The sequence below is a fragment of the Dermacentor variabilis genome, chromosome 8 (assembly GCF_050947875.1).
Source record: "Dermacentor variabilis isolate Ectoservices chromosome 8, ASM5094787v1, whole genome shotgun sequence".
Classification (NCBI taxonomy): domain Eukaryota; kingdom Metazoa; phylum Arthropoda; class Arachnida; order Ixodida; family Ixodidae; genus Dermacentor; species Dermacentor variabilis.
The window spans coordinates 7,855,296-7,870,649 of NC_134575.1; the positions used below are offsets into that span (position 1 = coordinate 7,855,296).

A 15,354-nucleotide genomic window follows, 5' to 3' on the forward strand; every position below is an offset into this window, starting at 1 on the left:
TCAACGAAGCAGAGCGAGCGAAAGGGAACACCTGCTCTTCGCACCAGGTGTTGCGTGAAGGGAGAATGCATCACCGCAATGACACGTCACTCTCACTCTCGGTAGCCTGTGCTATCTGCACATTCCTTGTCCGTGCAAGCTCTCACCTGTATTCTAACTTTGCCTGGGTAATTGCCATAAAGAAATTATTGAACAAAAAACTCAGTGCCATTCTACTCAGTGAAGGTAGATGGCCAGCGAAGCTGTATATGTGGGCCTCTTAATGGTGAAACGTCCATTGCTGTGCATAAAATACTGTATGCACATAAATGGAAGGCAAGGCGCGACTAGTCACTCCTCCACGATGTTAAGCCTCAGAAGATGGTGAGGCACCGGGGATATACATATCCATGTATTGTTGCAAAATGCAGCACAACACCTTTTAAAATGAATCCCGGCACGTAGAACAGACATGCACCTCTCCGCATTCCGAGGGCACACACTGCTTCACCGTTGCAAAGGTGATCGTGCGTTGGTTGACGTCTTGCAATACAGTAATGGCCGTGAGGTCACTCGAAACCACAAGCAGTCACACACGACACAGGCCACAAAAAATTGCTTCCCCACAAACTCCCTCTGAAACCTGGCCATTGCGCTGGTGAAAGGTTCCAAGTTTGCGGAATTGGGGCCCCACGGATGGTTCGCATTTCTTTCTACCTCGCAGTCCTGATGGGCAGCACACTTAAGGGACCGCCACCATGGGAGAGAGGAAGGAAAGGAAAGGAGATACACAAGTGCTCAGAACGCCAACAAAGAGAGGGCGGTGTGAAAGTAGACATTACCGACGTGGGTCAAAGTGTAGTGTCTGTGTAGCTTAATATATGATACGGTTTGTATTTGGACCTAAGATATTAAACTTCTTTTTCCAAGTTGGCGGAGTGATTAAAGCCTGCTTCACCTCTGCCGTGGGTCGGCCCGGTATTGCACTATCTTCAGGATCGGCCCATGTATGTGGAGAAATTCTCTATCTTAATGGCTCGATAGACACACACAATTTTTTCCAGAGCCTAGCCATATACAGCTTTGCTGTAAAAGACTGAATGAATTCGAAAGAGAAGACATTCGCAGTAGCGAGTTTCGAACCTACGACCCCACACTGAGAAGCCAAGTGTCTTACCCACTGGGCTAACCAGTGCCTCCTAGAAAGCAGGCCTTTGTATGCTGCTTTGTGACATCGTGCTACTTGGACTGAAATTTCCATTGGCAAGCCTGGTGTGATGAAAGCAGTGACGTCAAAATCGCCACAGCTTACTCGGCAGCACCCCATAATTCTATGGCAGTCTAGGCTGGATCGAAGTTCATCAGTATTATGCTATCAGGAGGCATTAGACAAGCGTGTGAACACATTTGCTTGCCTGCGAAGAGTTCATAACTTGAAGGATCGCTCAGCATTGTTCACAACTCGTAAGAAGTGCTTAAGTGTCCTCGTATTTTTTCCCTTCATTCATACCTGCCATCTTTTACACATGTGACCATTTTAATGTAAAGTGCCATATTTTAAAGAACATGCACGCAGTTGTCATGTTGACATAATAATTTTATTATTTTTCATTTGAGTATTTTAGGTCACTAAATATATACAAGTACAGTCACTGGCTAGTTTTTCATCCTGATTTTTTGGAATTCATCAGTTATAACTCCCTAACTTATAGCCCTAACTCTGTAGTAGCAACACCAACACAGAGCTAATCTATAACGGCAGTGCAAGTTTTGGTAGTCATTATTTGAATGTCATGCATAAAGATCTTGTCTATGACATAGGTCATTCTGGCTGAGACATTAGAGCAGAGTGTCTGTTCAGTGTTTCATCAGAACAGTGCTTGTGAATCCTTAATCCTTAATAAACAATCAGCATCTTGAGTAGTAAAACAATCTTTATCATCAAATTTTAGTATTTCTTGGCTGTGCTGCGGCATTTCAGAAGTTCTAAAGTTAAGGTCTGCTTAATTTGCTTTAGAAGGCCAAATTATTTAATAAGGGGGTTGGGAAGGGGGAGGCATGTTATACCTGATGTGTAAAATGGGTAAGGCAGCAGAGGGAATGTCAGCTGTTGTATTTGTGAGAATCTACATTAACAGCTATACAGTTGGACAGTGTGCTCCTTGCTAAAAGAAGTCTCCTTCTAAAACACTTAATAAATTCTAAAATCGGGTATCTCAACATCCTGCCTGCTGGCAGCCCTTGCGCACTTCTCTCGCCACCTCGTACACAAGTGCTCAGGCTGAAGAGTGCCATGCATTCCACACAGGGTGGTGCTCTCTGCCATTGCTGAAAGATTGCTAGCGGATGTGAAACAGACAGAAAATGCAACAAGGATGAAACCGGACAGGTTGGCATTGTCATACATGACCATCATCCCATGCAGGAGCTATCTCTTTGTAGAAAGGGGTTGCAGGAAAGACCAGAGTCAAGGTTGTTTTTTCTACACGGGATAAGCTTTCAGGTTCTTGCCAGAAAATTAACAGAGATCCCTGCCATCATGAATGGGAAAAGAGGCACGTGCACAATGTTGTTTATTGCTGCGCTGGCACTGTGTATAATGTCGAGGGAACAAAGCTCACGGTGTTCTATTTCTGGACTAAATTAGTTAGCTTACCTGAATGCAGGCATTCAATATGAATAAGTGACACATTACTTTTTTTTTTTTTTTAGTCATTGTGACTGTGAGTTAAGAAATGTGCTTGTTCTTTTGTTTGTTTTATTAATTCGAAAGTTTGCCCTGTGGCATCAACATGGCAAGCATGCAAGTTATGTGTGCATGTATAATTTGTTGTGTTTGGTTAAATCTGACAGGCATCTGCGTTTGGTAGTTTGGTGAGTGGCTTTTTGAGGAGTAGTGGTGCCTTGGTGAGTGCAGTCTGAGGCAATTCCACAAGAGGTGCACTAGATCTGTGGCGGCTTTTTAATGCTTGATGTTAACTTGTTTACATTGAAAGTGTGATGAGGCCGAAATAAGTTATTGTTTCTCAAACTAAGATGGGTGTTTGAGCCTGCTGAAAGTGTACTGACATGAACTTCTTTTGTTGAACTTTTCAGCTGTTGACATTTCGTATGGAGTGGTATACTGCTTTACATGCGTCGACTATGTGTACGATCGTGAACTTGAAGCCATGGCCCGTAAACACCGGCGTCGTTGTGCCAGGCTACTTGGTAAGACAAAGCTTGTCACTTATATTTTTATTTATTCATGTATCGGTAGTTTCGACAGTGGCACTCACAAAGTGTTATAGCACAGTTCTCGTCGCCACTGTTGTAGCGGGTGACAGATTGACGGAGACAACCCAAGAGCAACGCACAACAACCTTTATTTCAGTGACAGCAAACTATGTATATAGGCTGCTTGCCTATGACGTAACATAAAAGAACGAATAATGTTTGACACGTGTTAGCACAGCACTTCATATCACAGTGAACATAAATGCATGCAGTGTATATTAGTTGAAAGGATATGAAAAGGTAAATTTGTTGTAAAGGGGAATAAAAACTTCGTTACCAGCACTGGGTGGTGTCTTCTCTGCTTTTTTTTTTCTTCTTTTTCATAGTTCAGGTTGCGATAAATGCAGCAACTAAGTTGCTAGTTTTGTTTACTATGAGTGCACTTAGTTGCAAGTGTTTCAGCCTACTTGCTTTAATTGCAGAGATGTAAGGTTGTAAAACCGAAGTGATGTTATCATTCACTAGGTTGCGTATATTGCACCACAAGGCACATTCACATGCTGCGATGCTCACTACTTGCTGAGATATTACTGCCCCGGCTCTACAAAAACCATGTGTTCTGCATCCCCAGCTGATACAAGGAGGGCATCTGTTAATGGCAAATAATGTTGGTTGGGTGCAGATTTGAATGGTAGAAGTACAGTAGGTTGAGCTAGTAGATATGGCTGCATTGTGAAAACCAGTGCACAAACACAAAAACAAAGAAAGGAGGATGACTCTTAACTGGACTCGCAACGAAGTTTAATTTGAAAAATCAACGAATATATGTTACATGAAAAATCGCAAGTTGTACGCTGAGGTGTGTGTCAAGTCAAGATAGCCCCATCCAGGAAAATCAAGACAAGGTAACCCCACCAACAAAACCAAAAAGGTACAATCACTGCACACGTCGCAACTTTGCACCACAACTGTGCAAGTCAGTGGCAGCTTCTTTTAAGATATACAGGTTCTTTCCCATGCATGCTGAATGATGGCCTACTAGCACATTTATATCTTTTAATATGTAAAGCCTCAATAACTTCGCAGGCATCTGTTTTTTGAGAAAATCCCATTGTCTTGGAACATTGCTCCACAAACATATCTTACACAATGCTGAGCCAGATTAGACAATTTCTCTTTTGTTTTCACATTCCATGCATGCTCTTTTAACCTTTCATTAACGCACCATCCACTTTGGCCAATATACTTGAATATGTTTAAATGGCTCTTGCAAGGTGGCATGCTATGAGTAAGGGGAATTGTGAAACTGCTACCTTTGTGCTGTGGCCCACCAACTCTACATGTGGTTGCATCTGGAACTGGCTTGAATTCAGGTCTCCAAGAGTATTACCAGCACTGGGAACCCAGCAACTTCGAGTTGGACCTGCTTCGCCGGAATCCACGGAGAAAGCGCATTGCTAACAACTCCTACATAGGTCTGTAAATTCACCTGTGTTTTTATTTTCTATTTTGTTAGATTTAGCTCTTATTGCTGCATTGTTTTCACTGAAATTTTGCAGTACTTGCACATTTTTTTTTTTGTACACTTGATGCAATGAAACGCTTGGCATCATTGTCTGGCTTGCCTAGACTTCTAGTTGCCGGCAAGCAGCGAAAGTGCTCTCTGGAGCAGCTTGATCCTCTGATGACTAGAAATGCATGGGATTATGATTCATCTTAAAACTGATTGTTATGATTGTTCATTTTTCAGAGCAAACTAGAAAGGCGATGATGCAAAGCGCTTTATTGAACAATACAGATCGAAGAGGTAATCTGTGTTGTGATGCTCAAGTGAAAACAAAGCACGGGAAAGCCTAAAACCTTTGCAAGTTAATTAGCTCGGCTCATTGACTGTGCTTCTTTGTTTGCTGCACTTGGAGAAAATGTACGAGAAATTTAGTAAGCAGCTTAGTGAAGCAGTAGCTGACGCTTGTAACACAGCTAAGATATTCGCCCACCCTTAGCGGAAACGAGCTGTATTAGGATAGTAGTGAAGACAAATGCCGCAGTTTTCACAGCATGCTTTCGCAGCATGCCCGCCATGTGTTTCTATGTCACTGGCTGCTAAGCGCGCCCATCTATGTTTCTGTCCCCTCAAAGTGGACATGGCTGCGTTATTGCCGCAAACTTGCCGATATCAATAATATTATTCATTAATGATACGGAAGAAACTGTTTCAATGCACATAATGTATTCACGAGGAGAAAAAAGAAATGACTCTCTCTGAATTTGGGGAGGAAAAATCTGAAAGATTTCCTCCTCCAGCTGAGCTACGGCTCCGAAGCTAGCTACTTCAACCTCCTTCTCTGCACTCTGTTCCGCGTCGCAACACAGCGCCTGCTCCTCATTCTGAATTCCTGTCAAGGAAATCACAAGGATTTCCTCCTCCGGCTTAGCTATGCCTCCCGAGCTTGCGGTTTCATCCTCTTTCTTTGCACTGTGTTCCTCATCGTAACACAGCACCAGACCTTCTTCCTGAATTTCACTCGAGGAAATCGGTTCCTCCCATCATTCCTCTACAGAGAGCTTGAATTTAGAGAGTTTAGAGCAAACCCACCTTCACTAATCTGTACTTGTCTGCCTCGGCCTCGCTCAGTCGAACTACGACCTGTGCAACTTCTCCCGGCATCAACTCAAACAACTCCTCCAGCCATGTGTCCTGGTGAAATGATCGCTTCTCACAAATCTGTTCAATATTACACGGGCAGACACCGATGTCATCGTCTGTTTTGTAGGGCTGAAGCAAACTTGTCATTTTCACGCTTTCTGTTTGCGTCGGTGCCCTGCGCCTTAATCTCAAGATTTCTAGTCTTATTTCTGTGAGCTCAATTTCATGCTGCCTCTTCTTGCTCCATTATCTTGCGCTTCTTCTCTTCAGCTCTTTCTATCCTCTCGCACTCCTTCTCTTCCTTTCCGCGACATATCTTTTCCCAGGCCTCTGTGAGCATGTCCTCACCAAAACCCACTTTGTCAATTGCCTTGCGAATCTTGAGCTTGCTTAACCTTTGGTTAATCTCCATACTGAGCTCTGCTGCTAAGAGCAACAGCTCTTCTTTCTTTAACACTGTAATATGCGTGCTTTTTGAGAACTGACTGCAACTACATACATTCATACGTACGTACGTACGTACATACATACATACATACATACATACATACATACATACATACATACATACATACATACATACATACATACATACATACATACACACACATGCATGCATGCATACGCTGTGTTGTGAATCACTGTTGCACATACATTTCTGGGTATTTAGACTTCTTTTTTTTTTCATGTATATTTTTTTACAGTCATGTAGTTCTTTTTTACTGTAGTTTTCCCCCTCTTTTCAATTTTCTCGAGGTGTATTTTCTTCCCTTCTCTATCTTTTCTCTTCACCTCCATATCTTTCCCACAGCTGGGGGACAGTTCAGGTGCCCCATGAGGAGTGAGACAGTTACGATGCCTGAGGCCCATCATTTACTAACTCCTTTTACCCATTTATTAAAACAATACTGCTGATTGGTTGTGTCCAGTTTGTTCGTCCTTTCGTAGAATTTCACAGCATTTCCTGTTCAAATGTATCATTAGCAAGCCCAAGTAGCAACATTGGTTATCTATATATACTGGTCAACTAATAGTGAGCTAATATATATATTTATATATATATTATTTATATATATATTATTTATATATACGTATATATATATATATGTGTGTGTGTATATATATATATATATATATATATATATATATATATATATATATATATATATATATATATATATATATATATATATATATTTTTTTTTTTTTTTCATTAGCAAACTGTTGCTTGTGTGTTGTGTGGAAAGGCTCAACCTTGTTGTCAACGTGTTCTTCCACCAGGCCTGCGGGGGCTGATCAACCTTGGCAACACGTGCTTCATGAACTGCATTGTGCAAGCTCTGACGCACACTCCACTGCTGCGAGATTACTTCCTTGCTGACCGGCACGTCTGCCAGTTCCGCGATGACCCTTCCATGTGTCTTGTCTGTGAAATGTCAAGGCTTTTCCAAGAGGTGAAGTGGCTGCTTTTCACTCTGATGGTGGCCAGTCTGCTTGTTTGCAAGTTGGGGTTCCCTTATTATTTTTCTTGCCTTGAATGTGCACAAGAACCCATCTTAGCTGCTATTGTCAACTTCTGATTGATGTTACTTAAATGTGCTTCAAATAATGTTTTGTTGCTGTGAGGAACAGGACACAACATGAATAATTTTTTTACCTTGTCAGATGGATGTAGCATTATGATGTATTGAAATTTTCATTTTGTCTGTATTGTTCAGGGCTGTGGGGCTTCCAGCTGCTGTAACCTGTGTAGTGTATGTTTGAACTTGGCCACATTCTGTCTGCCCTTCAGCATCGAAACCCTCCTGCAAGCCTTTGCATAGTCTTTCCTTTTCATTGTGAAATATCAAACATGCCATACCTTTTGCTTGTGTATTCACTCACGCCAATTTTTGATGCTGTAGGCACTGTGCAATGGGGCATTGTACTTGTTGCTGCAGTGGTGTCCAGATGTTTTTCATGTGACAGCATGAAAATCAAAGTGCTCACCTAGCATGCAAACACTGTACAACCTTGATGTAACAAACATGTGCATAATGAATTATTGTCTGTAACAGTGTAAATCTGTTTCTCACCAGTATCAACATGTAATGAATGTACCGGGTGTTTCAGCGAACACTTCGAAACATTTTTAAAGGTTGCCTTTGAGAGATAGCACAATTATAGTTCATGAGTAGGCCTGCTCCAATTCTTGCACAATAAATTGAAATGCATAATCAACTAATTAACAAAATTTTGCTAATTAAGTTTTTAACTAATCACCTTATGGCCCATATTGCAGATTGTGAATTCTAGCCGTAGAGTTTGCAAGGTGGATCCACTAGGAACGAATTCTCATGATGACACCAGTTTCGAGATATTAATTCCTGAACTTTGTGAAGAAATTCATTGGTGTTCCAGTTTTCTTAAATGTCATTTTATGCATTGAAGCACAAAAGTAACTAAAAAGGTTTTCAAAACATTATTCAGCTGTATTTTGCTAAATATGCTATCAAAGGCTTTGGAACAATTCATGTAATGCAATATGAACAGCTTAATTGCTCTGTCTACCTTATAAAAAGAGTTGCGACATTTTGAAGTTGACACTCGGAAGAGCTTCTGAAGCTGTGCGAATTGTGGTTTTCTGCATTGTTGCACCGTCTACGCAGTTCTACTGTGGCAAGTCGAGCCCGCACATTCCGTACCGGCTTCTCCACTTGGTCTGGACACATGCACGCCACTTGGCTGGTTATGAACAGCAAGATGCTCACGAGTTCTTTATCGCCACGCTAGATGTGCTTCACCGGCATTGCAAAGGTCAGCTTGCAAGACAAGTGCTGCATGGTTCTGTGTCACTGCAACAAGAGTGCCTACTTGCACCTGAGCAACGAAAGCATTTATGATGTCAACATTTTGAGTGCAGCTTCTATTTTTCAGGGTTGCACGTGAATGAAATGTTATGCGAAATTGACTAACTCACAGTAGCAAGTACTTGTTGCAAGTGTTTCTGGATTGTATGCTAACGTCTTGAGCTGTCTTGACCAATGCTGTCGGTAGGTGACAACAATGCCAGCATACTACATAGATGGTGCTTATTTTCAAGTATATGTGTGTTGTAGTGTCTTCCATGTGGGCACACACACATGCATTAAAACAAAAAGCTCTCATTACATTCATGCAACTACAGAACCAGATATGCATGATTGGTTTCCTGCTCTTCCGTAGCATGAATGCTTGTATTGCACTACTCTACCCTGGAAATTTGCCACTGTGCAGTGGTAACATGGTCAAAATTGGCAGTGCAGCGTGCTGCAGAGTGTGCTGTTTAGTGCGCATTGCTGCCAGTGGCAGCTGAAGTGTAATGCTTGCACTTCAGGCACCAACGGGATGTCCACTACCAATCCTCACCACTGCAACTGTATCATTGATCAGATCTTCACAGGAGGGCTGCAGTCAGATGTGGTGTGCCAGTCCTGCAAGTGAGTCGCTGGGTGATATTCAATCCATTTGTCTGTAACTCACTTGTTCCTCACTAGTGAATGTCTGACTGAACTTTATTCAATCACCTTACAAGTGATTATTGCAGGTGATATCATTGTTATCAAGGATAAAGGAGGTATTATTGGAAGTGGAAGGAAGGAAATTGATAGAAAAGAATGCTGATGTTGGCAGGGAAGGGTGGTGTGCTGATATAAATGACGATCACAAGTCCTCAACAGACTATTGCGTGTAACATATTCACATATGCACACACACTCAAGAACTATTTAGTGTGCTTATGTGCTAACATTCATTCCTTTCTAACTTCAATTCATAATTCACCGCCATATATGGTGACTTAATCATGGAATAATAGGATTTTGTCTGGCCTGGCTTTAGCCCAAGCAGATTAACCTTGAAGTACTTGACAGCTGCATTGCAAGTCAAGAGATGATAAACTGCTAAGAAGCTTGCAAATTGGTTGCTGCCTGGTGTGCAGCATACTAAATTTGCCTTCTGTGATTTGGAGAGCAAACCTACTTGGGCACACCATACAACTAGCACAACCAGCAGTCATGTGCATCTACTTTGTAGAATCTGGCATGTATAATTCGCAGGCTAACTGGAAGTGATACCATTTGGTATTAATCCTTTGGATGCCAAGTGTTCTCACACAGTGTGAAAAATTCAGTTAGAGGAATTTGAATTCAAATGCTATTTATTGGTGAAATGTTTCTGAACATTTCATAAATTCTTTAATTGAAAATTCGAAAATAAAGCTTATGCTAAATAAAGATCTTGATTAGCCTAATTAGTGATCCTAAAGCAACATGTGACCTCTTTGTCACTGTCATTATTTCCTGAAGACATCATCAGTGTACATCCAAGTCCTCTGAATCAGAGCTCAGAAGATCTTGAATTTCTGCATCATTAAAAAAAATTTGCAGGCTTCTTTTGCATCCGTTTGGCATGTTTCAAAATGAGATGCAAGCAAGCAACAATGACAGTATATAAGCTTTGTCACGTCATCTGTTGTAAAAAAAACAAAGCCTAGCATAAAATTTTACTTCAACTTCTGAGTAGATGGTCAAGCCAGTCCACGTATGTTTCACGTTGATGAATTATTTTGAACGTAACCAGGGGTCTGAACTGGCAGCCAGATGAGTATACTCGGGCATAGTGTTTCAAGGGTTTAAGCCAAGAGTACTTTTGGAAAGTCATGCGCAGTGCTGCACGATTCTGCTGCAAGCTGGGAAGGGGAAAGAAGGTTTTGGTTCTAGCATATGTAATCGCATCATTCCCCCAATTTTGCTGTGAAGCCAATTTGTGTTTTGTCATATTGCAGGGGTGTGTCCACAACCATTGACCCATTTTGGGACATCTCCCTAGACTTGGGACCCAGTAGCCACCAGCAGCAGCACAATTCTTCCCCAGGTGAGCTGCCTTTTCTCTGCACCCAAATCAATCTTGTTTTCAAGCACACTTCTGGGTGTACAGTCTTATTTTCAAAGTGAAGCTTTCTCTTCCTACCTCCTCTGGGGTTTGGTATGTGATCGTGTTCTCATCGAGCAAACCGGGCCGATCTTGGAGGCAGCGTAATCAAAACTTGGTCAGTGCCAAAGGCTGTAATCAAAGGTGGTGACTTGAAGCAGTGTACAATATGTGTCCTTGCAAGGGTTTTAGTGTATGTTGTAATGCAGGCCTATTTTGATAACGCTATCACATTACGGTCACTTAGCTGCAGCATAGGGACTTCGCCTCTTTGCATCTTCCTCGGCGTTTGGAACCAGTGTCTCAACGAATAGGTGTTGTTGGGGAGGGCCTCTCACGCAGCTAAGGCACAAAGATGGAAAGCATGAAGAACAACTGTGATGTTAGCACGGAGGAGTTTGGAGAAGAAGCATTTGTGTAGTGGTACTGGTTTATGCATTGCAAATGGTGTTTGTACATTTCACTGTTTAGGTTAGGTTGGGTTAGATTAGGTTAGAACAGCAGTGAAGCAGCATGGAGAACCTTGGAGAGGAAGCACTTACGTTGTGGTGCTTGTTTATAGGCCACAAATGGTGTTCATGTTGTTCAGTGCAATCACAAAGGGTGCAGGTGCTATGAATGTCAAGCATTGCATTTCATACTTCTCGGCACATACACCTGCACTGGGAGATCACCAGCGTCTCGATATTGAGTGTGTGACGGAAGGTGTCAAGAAGCTTCAAGTCCATCAATTCCCACAGTGCATGGTTTCAGCACGGACTTTCTTCTCATTTTTCTTCATGTATTTTTTGAATGATAATTTTCTGCTCAGCAATAATTGTTTTTGATGAAGGATCAGCATGTTGTTTTAAATAAAAAGTGGAATAACAAGAAGAATGAAGATGAAAAGGAAATTATGCTTTGCTTTGCTCTTACAGAGGCAGAAGATTCAGAACCAACTTCTCTTTTGGACTGTCTAGAAAGGTGAGCTACTGAGTGTTGATTTTCATTAAGTGTGGGGTGCCGTCATCCTTGAGTATTCTTGTAGTGCGGGGAAAGAAGGGTTTAGATGTTGCTTATTAAAATTTGTCTTGGTAGCCTTTGTGCATCTGTAAGCAACAACACAAACAGTGGTATAGCAGCACAGAAGGATCGCTGCAGGACTTGTTGCAGCTGTGGGAACAAGAAAACAGCAGCACAAAGAAATCGCATGTGCACCTTTCTTTCAAAGTACAGGTCAGCAACTGCAAGCTGCCGTTTACTTTTCTACAACAGGGCACACATGAAGGTCAACACATAGGGTGTCCCAACTAACATTAGCCAAGCTTGTAAAAGGAAAAAAATATTTAAGAAATATGGTGCAAGATGCTGTTTCAAGACGTATGGTGTTCGGTTGTCAGAGCTCAGGACACCAAACACCTTAGTTATTGTAATCATATGTTGCACTGTGATTTTCTAGCCTTTTTTTTTTTTACTTGTATAGTGATTACAATATTTGTCTTTGGTATTGTTACGCCATGAAAGCAGCACTACAGCGTACTGAACCATCCAGAACCTCAGGTAGTTGAAAAAAAATGTGCTTGGTATAAAGCCATGCTAGATAAAAAAGCGATGCTTTTCAGGCATTGTGGAACACTGCAGCTGCATGTGAGCTTCACTAGGAATGCTTAAATTTTTTACGTAATGCTGGATTCAAGCTACTTCTGGGAAGTGGCGAAATATGCAAGACCTAAAATGACTACCATAAGTGTAACAATGTCTCAAAAGAGCAAGTAGTTCCTGTGCAGAGAAAATGTAATTATGTACAGTACCAAAGCAGTGGCACTGGTTTTGAGTCACTGGACAGGGCAGCTTGAACTGTGAAGCTTTTTTTTTAAGGAACCCATATGCGTTTTCAGTCGTTGCCTATGGTTTTTCTCTGTGACCACATTTAGTGGATGTCAAATTTCATTTTCATCAAACAAAATGAATGATTACTTGTGAAGTGTTACACGTAATCTATTTTTCATATTTTACTTACACCTTTATTATGTTTTTTATCACGTTATACATGTGAAATGATAGTGCTTCACAAGTAATGGCCACTAGAACGTTGGAGCCAGGATTTTGTTCAGATCACTGTGCCAGTCCCAAAATTTTGCATCCTTTTTTTCATCTCTGTAACATAGAATTACTCCAAAGGTCAGTCTGGATAAAGTAATGGAGAAGAGCCATTAGGTAAACCTGTGTGCTCTGTGGCTGTTGCCAGGTTCACCCGTCCCGAGCACCTGGGCAGTTCTGCGAAGATCCGGTGTGGGCGGTGCGAGAGCTACCAGGAGTCGACCAAGCAGCTGACCATGAAGCAGCTACCCGTGGTGTGCAGCTTTCACCTGAAGCGCTTTGAGCACTCGTCGCGCTTCCACAAGAAGATCTCCTCGCTCATCAGCTTCCCCCAGTACCTGGACATGAGCCCTTTCATGTCGGGCCCAAGGGCACCATCATCATCGTCATCCTCCAAAGGGGCACGGGACACGTCTTCTTCGAGCCCAGCCAATCCAGCTCCTCAGCCCTGCCACGACAACAAGTGAGCCACAGAGCTGTCCACACCATATGTGCCATCAGACTGCCGCGGTGTGGTAGCACTTGAACCCATTGGCTACGAAATATTATGCACACAGCAGAGCCCTCCATATCGGTTATGTTTGCTGCTTATAAGTTAATAATAATAATAATATTTGGGGTTTTACGTGCCAAAACCACTTTCTGATTATGAGGCACGCCGTAGTGGAGGACTCCGGAAATTTTGACCACCTGGGGTTCTTTAACGTGCACCTAAATCTAAGTACACGGGTGTTATCTCATTTCGCCCCCATCGAAATGCGGCCGCCGTGGCCGGGATTCGATCCCGCGAGCTTATAAGTTCTATGCAAACTTCCACTGACTACTAAATACTTTAAAAATTAAAAAGTATAACCTTCATTGTAGTGAACAAGTAGAGCCATCTATTGACAACATTTTTAATCAAGTGTAGGGTATATTGACCATCCCGCCATCTGTAAATAAATTTTTTTTTTTTTAAGCCAATCGTGCCTCCAACCCGGCAAATCGATGGGTTTGGCAATACGGTTCCTTTTGCTGGACCTGGCATTTCGCCGGCTTTGGTAGCCAACGGGTTAACCAACAGATTAACCTTTGAGTAATCAACAGTGTGCAAACTAGCAATTCAAGCCTTGGCTTTCGGTCTAGGGCTTCCCTTGTTCGCCTGCTGTCGATCACTTCACATCCGTGAAGACCCTTTGTCTTGTATTAGTTTAGTCCTTTGAGTTTCACTGGCATAGAGGTACAGCAGTGGTTGTAGGTTTAAAATTTTTATGACCTCAACAAAACAAAGTGATGTTTGAGACGTAACTACAATCTAGAAACAATTTATGCCCTTTGGGGGCATACTTTTTTCCCAGAATAATAATCATTTTTTTTTTCTTTAACACTGCACACCCGTTACCTGCTAGTCACAAATGGCATGCACATTATCAGCATGCGCGTTACCAGCACCTTTCCTGTAAATAAAATCCATCATACTTCGTCTATGTATCATTATTGACAGGTAAGTAGCGAGTGCAGAGCTTTAACAAAAGGAAATGTAAGCAAGACAGATGATGATTATTGTTGTGGGAGGGAGATATGCCCTAAAGGAGTGTAAACTGTTTTTGGGGTGTGTGAAAGCTTTCTATCATTTGCTTCTATTATCCTGGATGCAAAAGAACTTGTCTTTATCATGTTTTGCATGGCATGTTGTTCACTTCCGCAAACAATCTTGTTTTGGTGGCTCTAAATGAATACCCCTCAATGCTTGCCGACTGAATGACTGCTGTTCACAAACCTGCTTGGTTGACTGTCAGGCACTTTTATGCACTTCGTGATTTTGCATCCTGCAGCATGCACAACCTGCCTTTCCAAAGATAAGTTTGGTGAAATGTTTGCTAGCTAGGAGTACAGAATAAGTAGTGGACTGGAATAGCAAACAGCAGTGCATTGTTGGATGAACATGCTAGGAGTAACATTCTCAATTCAAAAGCCTGTCACACTTGCATTGTCTTATAAACGAGTTGTTTCTGTGTCTGAAATATTGGCTGTTGTTCTACAAGAAGAGAAGCTGCATTGTCTGTTCTAAATTAGCGTTAAGAAAATCAGCCCCAGATATTGTTTTATTTAATTTAGCTGTAATGAGGTTAGCATCCAGTCAAGTGAAACTGTTTGCACAAGGTCCTGAGCTTTCAGCGTAGTTAGAGCATTTACTCAAGTTTTTTTTTTTTTTTTCTGATCAAATGCAGACCCTTTTAAATTTTTTCTTGCGTTGCATGATGTAAGTCACATTTCTTGCTTACAGTTTATTGAATCATTACTCGACGTGCATCTTGACTTACCATGTTCTGAATAGCAGAGAAAAGACGGGGAATGTGGGAGATGGCAACAAAAATTTGACCCCCGCTCAACACCAAATCCTTAAAGAACTTGCGAAAAGGAATGATATTGTAATAAAACCAGCAGACAAAGGCGGCAGTATCGTAATCTGGCCTATCAAAAAGTACAAGAATGAGGCCTCT

The 15,354-nt window shown here is 41.8% G+C and overlaps 1 protein-coding gene and 1 pseudogene across 1 annotated transcript in view; both read left to right on the plus strand.

Annotated features, from left to right (window-relative positions):
- Nucleotides 1–15,354, plus strand: part of not (ubiquitin carboxyl-terminal hydrolase nonstop) — a 25,912-nt gene that overhangs the window by 4,058 nt on the left and 6,500 nt on the right. The window contains exons 4-11 of the mRNA XM_075701037.1: nt 3,076–3,189; nt 4,569–4,670; nt 7,124–7,296; nt 8,491–8,638; nt 9,198–9,300; nt 10,647–10,735; nt 11,710–11,755; nt 13,020–13,334. Of these exons, the coding sequence (XP_075557152.1) occupies nt 3,076–3,189; nt 4,569–4,670; nt 7,124–7,296; nt 8,491–8,638; nt 9,198–9,300; nt 10,647–10,735; nt 11,710–11,755; nt 13,020–13,334 (1,090 nt within the window). The remainder of the gene's footprint in view (nt 1–3,075; nt 3,190–4,568; nt 4,671–7,123; nt 7,297–8,490; nt 8,639–9,197; nt 9,301–10,646; nt 10,736–11,709; nt 11,756–13,019; nt 13,335–15,354) is intronic.
- Nucleotides 815–991, plus strand: LOC142591785 (U2 spliceosomal RNA; annotated as a pseudogene).